The following is a 16,767-nucleotide window of genomic DNA, read 5'->3' as shown; positions in this document are numbered from 1 at the left end:
TCTCCTGTCTGGGCTGCTGCTGGAGACCAGCTGAATTCACTTGGTCTTAGAGGAAAGGAGAGGAAGGGACGTTGGGGCAGGTCTTACCTCCAGCCACCGGATAAAAGCTGCGACCTCCTGTCCCACGAGGCGGGTGTTTTGGACAGCAGTGGCATAGTGGTTTCGAGCCAGGGTGATCCAGTCTACCAGCGCCACGTTCACCGGCTGGGCCAGCTGAGACTTCAGCGCGGCCACCATCTGCCAGATCCAGCTTTCCAGCAAGCCGTCCAGCTGAGGGTAGGCCCACAGGGTGGTCAGCTTCACCGGGCGGGGATGGAGGGAGCTTTGCAGTCATTTCCTCTTTTTCCCTCTTTTTTGTTTTCTCCAACTCTTGGTTAACACTGAATCCTTTCTCTAAAGGATTTCCCAACCTCAGCACTATTAACATCTGGGCCAGATCCCTGTTCGCTGTGGGGGCTGTCCTGTGCATTGTAGGAGATGTAGCAGCATCTCTGGCCTGCACCAGGAGATGCCAACAGCACCCCCTGCCCCTGTTATGAAAACCAAAAATCCTCCTGGCTTTGCCAAATAATTCCTGGTAGCTACACCCCCCAGCCCCTAACTGAGAACCGTTGTTTTAGCATTTCCCTATTTTAGGACTTTCCAAGCCTTAGATCAATGGAAAGACCTGTGTAAATCAGTCACTGAACCCCAACCTCTCCTTGGAAGGTCAGCTCTCGGGCCAGCTCCTCCTGGTGGCCTGCTCCAGCACACTTCTGAAACCCACTGCGTTTCTCCTCCTCTCCCTCACTGTGCTGGGCTTGCTTCAGAGTGACCAGCTCCATGAGCCAGAACATAGTAGGAGCTCAATAAATGTTTACAGGGCACTTCTGACGGTTTCACAGGGCAAACACATTTATGCTGTGTCGTAAAGGAGAAATAGGATTAAGCATAGGGTGGGCAGGTGAATGTGGTGCTGGTTGCAGGCTGGGGGGTGTCTAGGGCATCCCAGGCAGAAGGAAAAGCATGGGCAGAGGCACAGAATGACAAAGGGACAGTATGGTATGTCTGGGGAGAGGAGAAAAGGCAGGTGTGGTTGAAGACTAGCCCACCAAGGTGAAGAGCAAAGCTGATGGCTTGACATGTCATCCAGGGTAAGATCCATTTATTTAATCAATGTTGCCCCAGGGCCTTCTGTGGGGATGTAGCAGCTTGGGTTCAAATCCAGACTCTCCCAGTTGCTAGCTGAGTGACCTTTAGCAAGTGATCTAACATCTCTGTGCCCTAGTTTTCTCATGTGGAAAATGAGGATCAGAATAGGGCCCTCCTTCCAGGACTGTTGTAAAGATGAGATCAGTTAATGGATGCAAAGTACTTAGAACATTGCCTGCAACATAGTAAGCACTCAGCAGATGTTAGTTATTATTTGCAGTTGTGTTATTATTATTACTGATAATGGTAGCTGTATTTCAGTCTGGACAGGAATTTGAGAATGAAGAGCTCATTCTGGTAAAAGGACCCTGCTATCTTCATGTTGCATTTGAAGAAACAAGATATTTCTTCTGTCATTATTTCAGTTAACAAGTATTTTTGGAGCACCTAATATGTAATGAATACTGTCCTAAAGAGGAAGAGGGGAAGGACACTGTAGGTAGAAAGCACAGCCTGAGCCAAAGCCAGGGCCAAGAGGAGAGAAATCCCATGGTGCATGGAAGGAGCCACAAACACTTGGGTATTGCTGGAGGCAGGGAGGGTGAGGGGAAGCATGGGGAGGCAGGAGGAGGCAGGGAGGGTGAGGGGAAGCAGGGGGAGGCAGGAGGAGGCAGGGAGGGTGAGGGGAAGCAGGGGGAGTGGGGGTGAGGTGAGGACAGTGGGAGGCAGGGAGAGTGGGATTAAATGGGCCAATATGTAATGCCAAGGGCCTTGCTCTAGTAGGGCTTCAATCTATGTTAGGCCCCTTCTCTGGAGGCAGAAAAGGCCCCCACCACCTTCACTGCCAGCCCCCATTTCTCTAGGGTGGGACCCTTTTAAATTCTGAGGGGGAACTGCTGGCAGGCTGCAGGAGCCCCTGTGCTATTCTGGGATGACTATAGAAGGCACCCCGCCTTGTGGCTACACTCACGAGGTGTCACGTGGCTCCCTACTACCTCTCATGGCCAGGCAGGGTCTGTTTTGTTCGTGGGAGGCTGTGAGCCTGCGCATAGTGGGCCCTTGGAGAATACTTGTCGAAGCAGTGGTGTGTGGGTAGATGGGCCCATTTTGCTCTCTAGGGTAGAATAGAAGGGAGTTTCGGGAGTATTTCCAACTAGATGGCAGGGAAAGGTTTCCAAGTCGTGGAATAGATTCCCAAATCCTGGAAGTTTCATATTGTGAACTTAGCTTCAAATCATGGGTGGGCTGCTAACCAGGAGTCAGAATTTCCTCTTGGAGATAAGGCTTCACTTAGTTTGACTTCAATTATTGCCCACAATGTTCTCTACCCCCTTCTTCCATGGAAATAGAATGTTTAGCATCACTAAAAGGCTATACTTGCTCTAAGAGGCTACACATGTCTCAGCTACCTTTCTATTTATGTATGGCCAATGGATATTACTGAAAGTATTTCACAGATGCTTCTGGGAGGCTAATTAAAAAAAAACAACCTCTCTTTTATAGCAAAGCCATTGAATTATATACCTTAAATGGATGAATTTTATGATATGTGAATTATATATATCACTAAAGTTGTTAAAAACTCTTTGCTCTTTGACTCCTTTGCATACAGCATTTACTACCTGGAATGAAGATGTGATGGCTAGTGCTATAGCTGCCCCCTTGGACTGGGAAGATGAGGCCTACATCTAAGGATGGGAGAGTAGTGAGCTGGAAATGAGCTGGGTCTTTGAGGATTTCATTGACTAAAGCCATTTGTCTAGTTTTAGATTACATATCTCTGACTATTGTGGGAAATGGAAATAAATTCTGACTTGTTTGAACCACTGCCAGATGGGTTCCTGTTATTTGCAGCTGAATTTAACACTGACAGATACAACATTTCATCGAGAGACGACATCTTCTGGCTTCCTGACTCCTCCTGTGACACATGCAGCTTCCCCTGCATGGGCTGCAGACCCTACGGGCCCTCACGTGCTGTGCGACCTCTTTGAGTCACATTTTATTATCTGCAGTGTGGAGATAATTATACTTTCCCCTCCCTGCTTGCTCATGGAATTGAGATACTCAATGAGCTAATGTGTGGGGAAGTACTTGGAAAATTAGAATGTGCTTTGCAAATAGTATGCGTGACGTCGTTATCACCAGCTCCCCATCTTTTCATTAAAATTGAACACACAAGGGACAAAAAAGGGAAAATGGAAAAGCAGAGAGAAAAAGGCTGTGCCGGTGTTTCCTACCGACCACCCGTGGACGATCATCACCAGCGGCAGCGAGGAGTTGAAGCCGCACTGCTGCAGCGAGTCTGGACGGCGGAGCCCGATTTGACAGGGCTCGTTGCTTCCCCTTTCAAAGAGCAGAAATCTTGTCTTCGTCTCCTGCAATGTTTCATTTTCTTCAACAGCTCGAGATCTTCTTCCTAATGGCTCTGGAACAGAAGATTGGGACAGTGCTTAAACTGGCGTCTGTTCCGCCTCTGCCAGCTCTGGGACAACCCAAAGGTTGCGGAGCACACCAGCCCACGGGGTTCCGGTGAGGTGATGGACATAGTCGTGAGTCGTAGCTTCAGGAAACCCCAAAGACCATTTCTGGGAGAGTGGCCATTCTCTCCTGGGAGATGATGGAGGGTGACCTAGGAGGACCCAACACAGAGGTGGAGAGGGCGATCTTCCCCCTGCCATCCTGGTGACTGTATGGCCAGCCAGCCAGACACTAGATAACTCTAGGGCAGTAGGAATAGGAAAGAGGCAATAGGGACAGAGGATAAAAATTTCACCCAAAATCACAATGCCAGTAAGTGATAAAGTCAGGATTTGAACCCATGTCTCTAGACTGCAATTCCCTATGTCCCTATGGAATAGAGAATCTCAGTTAGCTGACTATGCATTCTTGCATGTAGCTTAACTCATCACTGGCAGACACATTATATAATGTGGACTGGGATGGACCAGGTATGGGTGGAGTGGGGAGGATTATAAAGGGAGTGGTGAATTTTGTGTGATAGGGCATGTCATTCAGGGAGAACTTTTCATGGAAAGTGATGCTAATCGTGGCCTTGAAGGACGAATGAGGGCTTGTATGTGTGTGTGGGTGTGGGTAGTGGGTGGGTGTGCGAGGGAGTCAGTGTTTCCGGGCTGAAGGGACAGTGGAGTAAGGGCTCAGAGGCATGGGACCGTGTGCGCATAAGGAGGCAGGAGAGAGGCCTGGGCATCCAGAGGGTGTAGGGCACTGGGATGCTGAGGGGTATGGACTTTATAGTCTATGACAGGCAGCAGCCAAAGGGTTTTTCAGCAGAAAAGGATAAAGGAATATCCATTTGGAGTCTTTCAAAGACTGTGTGGGGGTGCAGTAGGGAGAGAAAGATTGCTTTTAAGATTTCACCTGTTTTTGTTTTTCTGAAAGGCCCTCTAGCCTCTTTTTGGGGGGAGCCTCACTCTGCTCCTGAGCCACTTTAGGATGGGAGTGGTCAGTCACCCAACTTGTGAGGCAGCCCAACAGCTGCTTAGGCCGTTGTGTTGGCTGAACACACACACACTTCTGCTCAGGAGCTGGGTGACGCCCAAGGAGGCACCGGTTTCCAGAGTTGAAGCACCCCAAGACAGCTGACATCTTTTCTGCCAATTGTCCTCCCTCCCCGACAGCTGAGGGGTGGACACAAGGCTATACAAGCATTTTTTGTCTATGAACTAAATTAGGCCAAATTGCTAAGGAGCCCAATCATTCTTTCTGAGTACCAAGTCATTCAGCTTCTCAAATGATGAGTCTTGGGCTCTTGGTTTCAGGGCATGGCAGGACCGAGAGATGATGAACCTACCAAGTACAAGGGGAAGTATTAATGAAACCAATTTTCCTACCCAAAGGCTGTTAATTCGAAAGGTTATTAATTCCAAGCAAAGGGCCATGCTTTTTCACTATGATGACAGAATGAAATGCATCATATTTTATTAAAAGGAGATGTGAGTGAGAATCTGAATAACTTCTCTGAGATAATAAAGATTTCTTCTGCCCAGACTATCTGAGCTAGCCCTTGGCCCTGCAAATGTGCTCCCAGTCTGTGCTCCCCATTTCATGGCACGCTCTACCCTCCCGCTAAGTGAGAAGCTGGAGTGTCACCTTGACCTCCTGTACCTGCCTGCCAAATAGCCTGAAGCTGCGGGTTCCCACATACCCCTAGATGCCAGGGCCCTAGTTCGTGCGCACACTGTTTCTTGCTTGGTTTTTCACAACAGCCTATGCATGGTCTTGCCATCCTCCTTTGCATGGCTGCTCAAGAATCTTTCTAGAACAGAAATGACTATTAGATCCTTGTGTGACTTTAAGCTTCTTGGTATTGAAGCCAAAGTCACCACCTAAATGATAGTCCCTCATTCTGCAGCTCCTCCCCTCTATGTTCTCGGGCTGCCCCCAACTGCCAAGAGTTCCCCCAAATGCCACTCAACGGCCCTGCACCTCGCAATCTCTCTTCCTCCCCCATCTCTGCTGCTCCCCACAAACTCTGGTCCATCCATGAAAATGGATCTCAGGCATCGCCTTCTCCAGGAAGCCTTCTCATCTGCCAGAGGTCATTACTTTCTCTTGCTGCCCCCTCTCTGATTCTCATGTCCTTGTTATGTGGCCTGGTGATCTGTTTGCTTAGGTGTGTGGTGCTTCCTCCACCAGGCTGTGGACTCATAGTGGGTCAGTGCTGGTCGGTGCTCAGTAAATGCTCGGTGATCAGAGTGGAATCTGTGGGATCCAGGCCTCAGATCAAAGGTTGACACTTGATTTGTCATCCATTTATGCATTGGTGCTGAATGTAACCAACTTTCTTTTATTCGGTGGCTGAATAGCTACATCTTCATTTTAGCATAGCTGACTGCAATGCTAAAAGGACTCCAGGAAAATAAATGGGGATGGAAATAGTACCTGTCTCAGCAAGTTGTTATAAGGATTGACTAAGATGACATCTGTGAAGAGCTCAGAACAGTGCCTGGCACATAATTAGCAGCTATGGAGGGCCGTGTGGTTAAAGTAAGTACAGATTGGAGCACCCAGCATCTTACACTTTTGATCTATGAAACTGTATCCCAGTTGCCCTCACAGGACCAATTCTGTCTTATATGTGTTTTCTTTGGTTTAAGTTGGGAGAATAGGAACCGATGATGGGTGTGACATGGAAGAACATTTTCAACTTTAAGGAGTTCACAGAAATTCGTGGTAGAAGAAAGTAAAGTCAGTAAAACAATGAAGACAGAAATGTTCATAGATTTGCACTCTAACATACATAGTGTGTGATCCTCTAAGGCTGCTGGAGGTGGGCCACAGATTTTGTTCTCAAGAACAAACAAAAAACAGAAACAGGAGCAGAAATAGGATTCGTGTGTCCCGTTGCCCACACTTTCCTGGCCATGAAGTCTGAGAGAGTCTCCTTATGGGGTACTGTAAAAAGAAGTCACCAGGTGAGACAGGGACCATTGTCTTGAACATCATCCCTACGAAGTAGCAGGTTTCGTGTGGTTGACTCTGAGAGTGGTCTGCAGTCCTCATGAAAGCCGTGGCCACAGTGTCAAACAGTGCTTAAGTCACAGTGACTCTCCAAGAGGCTCTTCACTGTGATCTACCAATCATCCAGCGACTGAGGGAGGCAGGGGTCACTTCAGGTCACATTTGGAGTGGAAGGAGTGGGGCTCTAGAGCCTGTGTGTCTGAGCCTCCGTGACAGTCTGATATTTATTTGGAATGTCTACAATTGAGACCCAATTATATCAATGGTTTTGTGTCCCTCTTCATCTGTCATGATAATTTCTTAGAGCATAACGTTCTTCAAAAACATGCTTTTGAAAAGTGGCATAGTCGCTTACTTGTTCCATTATTGTTGGACATTTGGGTTGTTTCCAGGTTTCTTTTTTATTTTTTTCTATTACAAACAATGCTCTGATGACCATTTTTATACATAAATCTTTACCTGAGCCTATGAGTATTTTCTTCATATAGATTTCTAAAAGTACAATCACTAGCTCCTTAGTTCTGGTCTTATTTATCTCTCTTTTTATATGCATATATATCTAAATTGATTTTCAGCACCTTGTAAGCTAATATTTATTGAGTGCTCATCCTGTGCCAGGCCCTTTTATAACAGTCTTATTTGCATTAACTCTATTAGCTGGTTCAAGCCTCACAACAACTCTGTGAGTGAGCTGTGAGAAATCCTAGGGATTCCATTACGAGGCAGGGAATTTGTTGCACTTGTATTCAGTAGGAGCAGCTCCTTCTCCAGGCACATCTTCTGAAATCATCATTTTCTCATGTCTTCAGAAGAGATAAAGACACAGCAATGATAAGAATCTGGGGATATGGAAGGAGACTTAACTTGGGGTGGTAAACACACGACAGAATATGCAGATGATGTATTATGGAACTGTACACCTGAAATCTATACAATTTCATTAACCAATGTCGCACCAATAAATTCAATTAAAAAAAAGAATCTGGAGAATAGGTGGTGGTTTTGAGAGGGAGAATATTAACTAAGGTAAGTGGTCCAGTCCTTTGAGGGAGTCAGTCCCTGTCACCTGGAAGCAAGGTGACAGGTGGGGGAGGCTTGGTGTTCCCTTCACATGACAGCAAGATCCAGAGTCAGCAAAGCCTCCTCAGATCAGAAGAAGCAGGTGCAGCCGTTACGTTTCTAATATTCAATTCCTTGCAGCAATGATTTCTCTCTTAAGTCAGCCCTCAGGTCTGAGGGGTCCTAATAGTTCATACAAGAACAAATGATTTCATTTTCTTTGGGGCAGGGACATCATTAGGTGGGTGACTGCAGGCAATGAATGAGCTGGCACAGGCGGGAACCAAAGACCCGGCAGCAGAGGCTCCAGTAGGAGTCAGGATCTGGCTTCTGCCTGTGATGCCTGTCTGCTTCTCTCGGTTCGTTTGTCAAGCGCCTCCCGTGTACTGGCTGCTGCTGGGGACACACGTGCATAAGACAGCAGCCGCAGGTATTAACATGCCCCTCACAGAGCTGTGTGTGAAATATCTTCACATTCGTGATATGAATTGCTAACGTGTGTGTGCGTGCGTGGTTTCCTTTTGTTAACCTGAACTGCTGAAAATATCCCCCGGCCTGGGACTAGAGGGAGAGGTCCTCTGGAAGACTGTAATTTCCTGATTACCCTAAGAGCCCTCCAAGCCACGCCCTCTGCTCAGGGTGAAACGAACCTGAGGTGAACAGAGCCATGGCCCCGCCCCTGACTGCTGTGGTCAGGCCCACGATTTGTACTCGAGCAGCAGTGACTTCAGAATTTCTAGGATTACAGGTTCATTCTTCCTGGTACCACCAGTTCTGGATCTATAACCAGATATTCTTCCACAAATGAAACTTGCCTTCAGCTAAATTGTATCTGAAGGAAGTATCAGATTTTCTTCCTTATTCTTTTAAAAATGTAGGTGGTGCACAAAAGCGGAGTAATACCAGAAAATAAAATGTTAAAAAGTATACTTGCATTCTCATCATCTTAATGGATTGGCTATTTTCCTGTGTTTCTTTTCTGTATCTAGAAGCAAATATATTTTTCATGTAACTGTGCAACTATAACTGTTTTTTGCTTTTTTCATTTCACATTATATCGTAAAAATCTCTCCATATTCCTAGTGTTCATACTCATCATTTTTAAAGGCTGAGTAATATTCCACGGAGGGAATGTTTTGTAATTTATGATTCCATTTCCCTCTATGAGACAAGCAGTATGTTTCTAAGTTTTCACCTTCATAAAAAGAGCTGCAATGGACTTCACACACAGAGCTTTCCTTTCAGAGAGTTATTTCCACTAGGATGAATTACCTGGCATGGAATTACTTGGTTAAATGGTGAGGCTATTTTGCTGACATGGGAGTTGGCAATCCAACCACTAAGTCCCTCACAAGGTGTCAGCCACAATTAATACTGACCCAGAGAACCTGTAAGACCCAAAAGTTCTCATTAAAGGTGATGATGGGGTGCTGGGGAGCAGGTGGCGTTGGTCAGGCAGGTTCATGTGGCTATTATTTTTTGCTAGTAACTCAGAATTCCGCACTTTGTTCGGTCCTCATAACCTAGCAGTAGGTTATCCCAAAAGAAAACTGGGTCTCAGAGAGTGTAAATGTCTTGGCCAAGGTCACAGGAAGTAATTGAATGGAGCCTCATGCCAAGAGTGGCCCCTTTGCAGTCCAGGAAGTTAAAGTCACCCACTGGGACAGACCCATAAACCTCCTTTCAGGCACTCGGCACCCCAGAGGAGGCTTGCGGACCACGAGGTCATTGAAATGGGTCTTTTCACAATTGCACTCCCCTGGTCTAGAGCAGCAGTTTTCAGCGTGTGGGCTGCAAGAGTTTTTAAAACATGCAATACCCCACTATTTAGTCAGGGGCACTGATCTCTTCCCTTAGACGGTCAAATACAGAAAAAATGACAACAGCCAACTAAACAATTCCCATCTGGTGTGAATGCCCTGTCTTGAACTGTAAATATATAGGTCATATAATAGCATCTAATAGGTCATATAGGTCAATAGCATCTTATTGGTTATGCCGCATGATAAGCTTGTGTCTGATTGGTTAATTCTTGGTAACAGAAATCCTTATATACAAATATAGGCACCTGATTTTTTAAACAGTCATTTTGGAACAAGAGGGGTAGGTAATTACTATTTTTTTTGTAAAAAAATCAAAATTATACCTATTTTTGTCACATTGCTGGCGAAAATTATAACATTTTTTGTGTGTCTTAGAATTTTAGTAATTAGTTTATTGTGCCATGAGATGAGAAAAGTTGAAAATCACTGATCCAGAGTGTGACTGTATTGAATTGCATTTGATTGCATTTATGTGTTGACTTAAAGGAGAGCTCAGAGCCTGAAGTGAAGGCCTGTCACATGAGGCAAGCAGCTGAGCACGTTATTGTTTGGGTCTGCTGTACCTGCTTGCAGAGACAATGTGCCTTCAGGCGCTCAGAAGTATTTCACTCATATTTAGCTATTGGTGGATTAGACGTGATTGTGTGTTGGCAGATCTCTGTGAGCTCCTAGTTTCTTGTTAACTTATCCTGGTTGACTTTCAGCAAGTCATTTAACTTTCTAGTCCTCAGTTTCTTCAACTGGAAAATGAGGAGTTTGGACCAGCTGGCTCTGAGACCCCCATAGTGATACAGTGAGATGTCCTTGGCTCCTTGAGTCAGCTGGATGAGGGTTCTAGGCCTGGCTTTTCTTCCAAACCAGCTAGACCTCATTTTCTTTTTTCTTTTTTTTTTTAAGATTTTTATTTATTTATTTTTAGAGAGGGAAGGGAGGGAGATAGAGAGAGAGAGAAACATCAATGTGCGGTTGCTGGGGGTCATGGCCTGCAACCCAGGCACGTACCCTGACTGGGTATTGATCCCGCGACACTTTGGTTCGCAGCCCGCGCTCAATCCACTGAGCTACTTTTTTCTTAAATTATATTTATTGATTATGTTATTACAGTTGTCCTAATTTTTTTCCCTTTTGCCCCTCTCCACCAAGCACCCCCCACTCCCTCAGACAATTCCCACATCATTGTTCATGTCCATGGGTCATATGTATAAGTTCTTTGGCTACTCCATTTCCTACATTGTACTTTACATCCCCATGGCTATTCTGTAACTAACTATTAGTACTTAATCTCATCACCTCTTCACCCATTCCCCCACACTCCCCTTCCATCTGGCAACCATCAAAATGCATTCTGTGTCCATGATTCTGTCTCTGTTCTTCTATTTGCTTGGTTTATTTTTTAGATTCATTTGTTGATAGGTATGTATTTATTGCTATTTTATTGTTCATAGTTTTGATCTTTTTCTTAAAAAAGTCCCTTTAACATTTCATAGAATACTGGTTTGGTGATGATGAATTCCTTTAGTTTTTTTTCTTGTCTGGGAAGCTGTTTATTTGCCCTTCAATTCTAAATGATAGCTTTGCTGGGTAGAACAATCTTGGCTGTAAGTCTCTGTTTTTCATGACTTTGAATATGTCTTACCAATCCCTTGTAGCCTGCATAGTTTCTTTTGAGAAATCCAATGGAAGTCTTATGGGAACTCCCCTGTAGGTAACTAACTGCTTTTCTCTTGCTGCTTTGAAGATTCTCTTTGTCTTTAACCTTTGACATTTTAATTATGATGCGTCTTGTAGTGGGCCTCTTTGCACCCATTTTGTTTGGGACTTTCTGTGCTCTCTGGACTTGCATGTCTATTTCTTTCACCAAATTAGGGAAATTTTTTTCATCATTTTTTCAAATAGATTTCTAGTTTCTTGCCCTTTCTCTTCTCCTTCTGGTACCCTTATGAGGCAAAGGTTGGGCCTCTTGAAGTTGTCCCAGAGGCTGCTTACAATATCCTCATTTTGGGGGGATTCTTTTTACTTCTTGTTATTCCAGTTGGTTGGTTTTTTTCTTCCTTATGTTCCAAATCATTGATTTGATTTTCAGTTTCATTCACTCTACTGTTGTTTCCCTGTAAATTGTTCTTTATTTCAATTAGTGAATCCTTCATCTGACTGGATCTTTTTTATGCTGCTGAGGTCCTCACTAAGTTCCTGCAGCATCCTTATAACCAGTGTTTTGCACTCTGCATCTGATAGATTGTGTATCTCCATTTTGTTTAGCTTTTTTTTTCTGGAGTTCTGATCTGTTCTTTGATCTGGGCCATATTTTTTTGTCTCCTCACTTTGTCAGCCTCCCTGTGTTTGTTTCTATGTATTAGGTAAGCTGCTATGACTCCCTGTCTTCGCAGCATGGCCAAATCTAGTAGGTGTCCTGTAGGGTCCAGTGACTTCTCCTATTACAGTACTTGAAGTGTGCCCTTTGTGTGGGCTGAGTACACCCTCCTTTTGTAGTTGAGATATGGTTGCTGTTGGCAAGTCCATGGAAGAGATTTAGCCAGGTCAGTCAGTTGCACGGATTGACTGTGACCATTAACCACAAACCCTTGACCTCCATGGAGGGTCAGCTGTGCAGAGGCAGGGTGGTGTTGCTCCAATGTGATCTGTAGCTGTCCACTGGGTGTGCAGGCTCTGGGGTTTTTAAGGTGGTGTAGGCCAAGGTCAGTCCCAACCTTTGTTTTGCCTGGGGCCACCCTGCTGGAACTGTAAAGCAGTCTGAGATGGCTGCTACTTTGCTGGGTTTAGAGATTCCCAGGTGAAGCCAAGAAATGAATCTAGGCTGGCTGTTGCTAATGCCATGTTGAGGCCACTTAGCAAGAGGTATAGGGCTATTGGCTCACTGAGGCTGGCTGTTGCTTGTTTGAAAGGACTTAGGAAGTTGTGAAGTGTGAGCCAAGACCAGCCATTCATATGGAAAAGCCACTGTTAACAGCTGTAAATTAGATGGGATGGAGCCTCAGGGGATCTCTAGGGCATGACAAATGGTGATACAGTCTCAGATATGGCACCTGCCTTCCGGCTCTGTGGCTCTGTGGGGGAAGGTTCAGAAAAGGGACAATGGCCTCTGCCCACCTTTCTGTCTGGGAGAAAGCTGTTCCCCAGCTCCCACCTTGATGCCAGATACTTCAGTTTCTCCCTGTATGCCATTGGTGCCTTTCAAGCTGCTACCCTGTTGCTGGAGCTCAGAGGGAGTGAGTCTGAGTGAGTCTGTGTGTGGGTTTTTTAAGAGGAACTGCTTGAAACTTGAGAAGTTTCTTCCACCAACTCAATCTCCACTGGTGTTTGCAGCCAGAAGTTATGGGGACTTATCTTCCTGTCACAGAATCCTTGGCTGAGGGGCCTGGTGTGGGACTGGGACTTTTTGCTGCTAAGATGTCTCTCCTGAACTTTTACCCATCACACATGCATGTGGGACCAGTTCATTTCATATCTCCACCCCTCTTACCAATCTGGATGGATATGGTTTCTTTAATTCCATAGTTGTCAGACTTCCATTTGACTCAAGGAAATATTCCTGACCAACCAACACCTGAGTGTTCCTGGGGCTTCCCTGTGTTGTGGCCTGGGGCTGAATGCACAGGTCCTTGGCTGCTCTTAGACTTTCCATCTTAGAGACTGAAGGCCCACTATGAACCCATTCATTCATGTATTCATTGGTTCATTCCACCACACATTTAGTGAGCACCTACTATGTGTCAGGATCATGCTTAATATTGTAGATACAGCAATAGTAAATGAGGAACACTTTTTTGTTTACTTGCTTTCAAGAAGATCATGGTCATATGGTGGAGGCAAGTAAATAGACAATTATTATACCTCTTGGTGTTTCTCTTTTAAAACATATTTTATTGATTATGCTATTACAGTTGTTTCCGTTTTTCCCCAGTTTGGCCCCCTCTCCAGTACCACAAATTCCCTCCAACAATCCCCGCCTTAGTCCATGGGTCATGCATATAAGTCTTTAGCTACTCCATTTCCTATACTGTTCCTAATATTCCCCTGTCTATTCTGCAGCTACCAATGTGCAGTTCTTAATCCCTGCACATTTTCTCATATTCTCCCCCTTCCCACTTGCAATTGATAATGTTCCAAATGATCTGCATATCTATGATTCTGTTTCTGTGCTGCTTGTTTGCTTAGATTGTTCTTTAGATTCAATTGTTGATAGTTGTGAAGTTATTGCCATTTTAATGTTCATAGTTTTTATCTTCTTCTTTTTCTTAAATAAGTCCCTTTAACATTTCATATAATAATGCCTTGGAGAAAATGAACTTCTTTAACTTTACCTTATCTGGGAAGCACTTTATCTGCCATTTGATTCTAAATGATAGTTTTGCTGGATAGAGTAACCTAGGTTGTAGGTCATTGCTTCATTACTTTGAATATGTCTTGCCAGTCCAGTCTAGCCTACAAAGTTTATTTTGAGAAATCAACTGACAGTTTTATGGGAACTCCTTTGTAGGTTACTATCTGCTTTTCTCTTGCTGCTTTGAAGATTCTGTCTTTATTTTTAATCTTTGGCATTTTAATTATGATTTTTTTGGTGTGGTCCTCTTTGAATCTGTGTTGTTTGGGATTCTCTGTGCTTCCTGGACTTGCATGTCTATTTCCTTTACCAAATTAGGGAAGTTTTATTTCATTTTTTTTTCAAATAAGTTTTCAATTTATTGCCCTTTTTCTTCTCCTTACAGCATCCCTATGATTCAAATGTTGGTACATTAAAAGTTGTCCAAGAGGCTCCTTAGCCTATTCCTATTTTTTTTTTGATTCTTTTTTCTTCTTGCTGTTCTGATTGAATGTTTTTTACTTCCTTCTGTTCCAAATCATTGATTTGATTTTTGACTTCATCCACTGTACTGTTGCTTCCCTGCAAATTTTTCTTTATTTCACTTAGTGTAAACTTCATTTCTGCCTGCATCTTTTTAATGCTATTAAAGTACCCAATGAGTTCCTTGAGTATCTTAATAACTAGTGTTTTGAACTCTGCATCTGATAGATTGCTTATCTCCATTTTGTTTAGTTCTTTTTCTGGAGTTTTGATCTGCTGTTTCATTTGGGCCATATTTTTTTGTCTCCTCATTTTGGCAGCTTCCCTTTGTTTGTTTCTATGTAGAGCTGCTTTGACTCCCTGTCTTACTAATGTGCCCCATTGTAGAAAAATGCACATGTAAGTTGGATGGGGTGGAGCCTTAGGTAATTGTCATGGTGGGAAAACCTGTGTGGACTAGGTTGATGGAGGCTCTGATATGGTGTCACTGCTCTGTGGCTCTGTGTGAGGGGGTGCTCAGAAAGGGGTCAAAGCCTCTGCCTGGCCTCTGGCATTTTGTCTGTGAGGAAGCTGCCCCCTGGCACTTGCCCTGATGCCAGACACCTTGATGTCTCCCCATATGCCACTGGTGCCCTTCTAGCTGCTGCCTAGGTACTAGAGCTCTGAGGGAGTGAGTCTGTGTAAGTCCTAAGTCCCTTGTGGGCCCTTTAAGAGGAGAGTCCTGAAATTTCCACAGTTTCTTCTGCTACCCTAACCCCCACTGGATTTTACAGCCAGAAATTTTCCTGGCACTGGAACTCTGGGCTGAGTGGTCTGGCGTGGGGCTTGGATCCCTTGCTCCTGAGGTGTCCCTTCCAATATTTATCTACCACACATTGGTGTGGGGCTGCTCTTTATGGATCTGTGCCTGTGTCCTCTCTGCTCTGTGTGTCTCGACATCTCTGCCCCTCCTACCCATCTGGATGATGTGACTTCCTTAATTTCTTTGTTGTCGGACTTCCAAAACAGCTCAATATTCTGATGATTCTGGGTGATAGCGGTTTTGTAGTTCAGTTGTAATTTTTGCTGTGGTTGTGTGAGGAGCTGAGCCATGTTTACCTCCACCTCTACCTTGTCTGGAAGTCCAATAAGTGTTTCAATGGATGAATAATAATAGAGGCACCTACTTAGCCATACAGTGGCTGGTGTGAAGGCAGCCAGATTACCACATTGGTGAGTAGTGTCACCAGTTCCCCAGATAATCTTAGGGATTCCAAATCAAAGACTGGCCCTGATAAGAAGGAAGGACTATGGAATATGGGAGAAGATGAGCCCATGTGTGATCAATATGTCACCACAAGACACACAGAGCTTGAGGTCATGGCTATAGTCTATTTTCCTGAGACACTTGGTACCCTCATCTCCTTTGAGACTCCCCAGGCCCTGGGGTCTACAGCACAGCTGTTTCTATTTTCTTCATGTTCATTTCCTGATGAAGAAATAAGAAGGGGTCCAGTGTCTGGCCTAAGGCCAATGGCTGGCTACAAAAATAAAACCACAACCTGAATGCCATTTCTCTATCTTACTAGCCATACATCCAGGTTCTGAGGCTGCAAAACTTTTCTGGGCATGTGCTTTTATCCTGTTCTATTCTACCTAAGAAATTCTTTTGGACCCATGTTCTCCCTTCACTGTCTGGGTCTGGGGGCAGTGCTCTCTGCCCCTTTCAAACTGTGGACGTGTACCTCAATAATTTCTGGGGCACTATGGAAAGCCATGGTGGAGACAGGGTAGTCTATTGGAAAGGGCACTGACTTTGGAACCAGTTGGCTCTGTATTTGATCTATCAGTTATTAATTAATAACTTTATCAGTTATTAGCTGTGTGACCTTGGGAAGCTCTCTTAACCTGGGAGCTTCAGTTTCCTTCTCTTAAATTGCGAATGTGAATATACATCTCCTGGGGTCATTGTGAGAACTGGATGAAACTCGGTGAAATGTCTGCCATGGAGCTTGGCATTCAACACCTCACTTCTCTGTCCTTTAGCACTTACCTATGATCTCTTCCATTTCATATCTTGACCCAACGTGGTTTCTTCCAGATACTTTTTGGTACTCATCTACCAGGTTCTTTGCCAGCCTATTCAGAACCTTTCTGTGAACTCTGTGTACCTCCTTCAGGCAGTACATTTCATGTTTTGGCAAGAGCATTGTGCTTTTGTGCCAAGAAGAGGCCCCTCTTTGGAGTCAGGATTTCAGCCTTTCCTCTCCAATTTGTCCAGGCTCTTTTGGGCAGTAGAAGTCTATTGACTTCATGTGGCAGCTCTGGAGACTACTAGGCTGGGTCTCTACCATTACCAGGTGGGGCTCCAGCCATGCCATTCAAACTAGGCAGTTCCAGGAGCCAAACCAGGCTACAGGTCAATGGGGAAATGAATCTATGACTGCAAAACACACCCAGCCAGGGTTCTGCCCTTAAACCACTGCT

At 44.8% G+C, this 16,767-nt stretch overlaps 1 protein-coding gene across 1 annotated transcript in view; it reads right to left on the bottom strand.

The window, feature by feature from the left end:
• Positions 1 to 16,767, bottom strand: part of LIPC (lipase C, hepatic type) — a 142,668-nt gene that overhangs the window by 22,531 nt on the left and 103,370 nt on the right. Inside the window, exons 4-5 of the mRNA XM_045823937.1 lie at positions 3,372 to 3,559; positions 88 to 270 (exon numbers count right to left, since the gene is read on the bottom strand). Coding sequence (XP_045679893.1) covers positions 88 to 270; positions 3,372 to 3,559 — 371 coding nt within the window. The remainder of the gene's footprint in view (positions 1 to 87; positions 271 to 3,371; positions 3,560 to 16,767) is intronic.

Source organism: Phyllostomus hastatus, unplaced genomic scaffold (genome assembly GCF_019186645.2).
Source record: "Phyllostomus hastatus isolate PE091 unplaced genomic scaffold, TTU_PhHast_1.1 phas_scaffold_501, whole genome shotgun sequence".
Lineage (NCBI taxonomy): Eukaryota > Metazoa > Chordata > Mammalia > Chiroptera > Phyllostomidae > Phyllostomus > Phyllostomus hastatus.
Note: the sequence above shows the minus strand (reverse complement) of the source record. Positions and strands in the feature narration are given on the sequence as shown.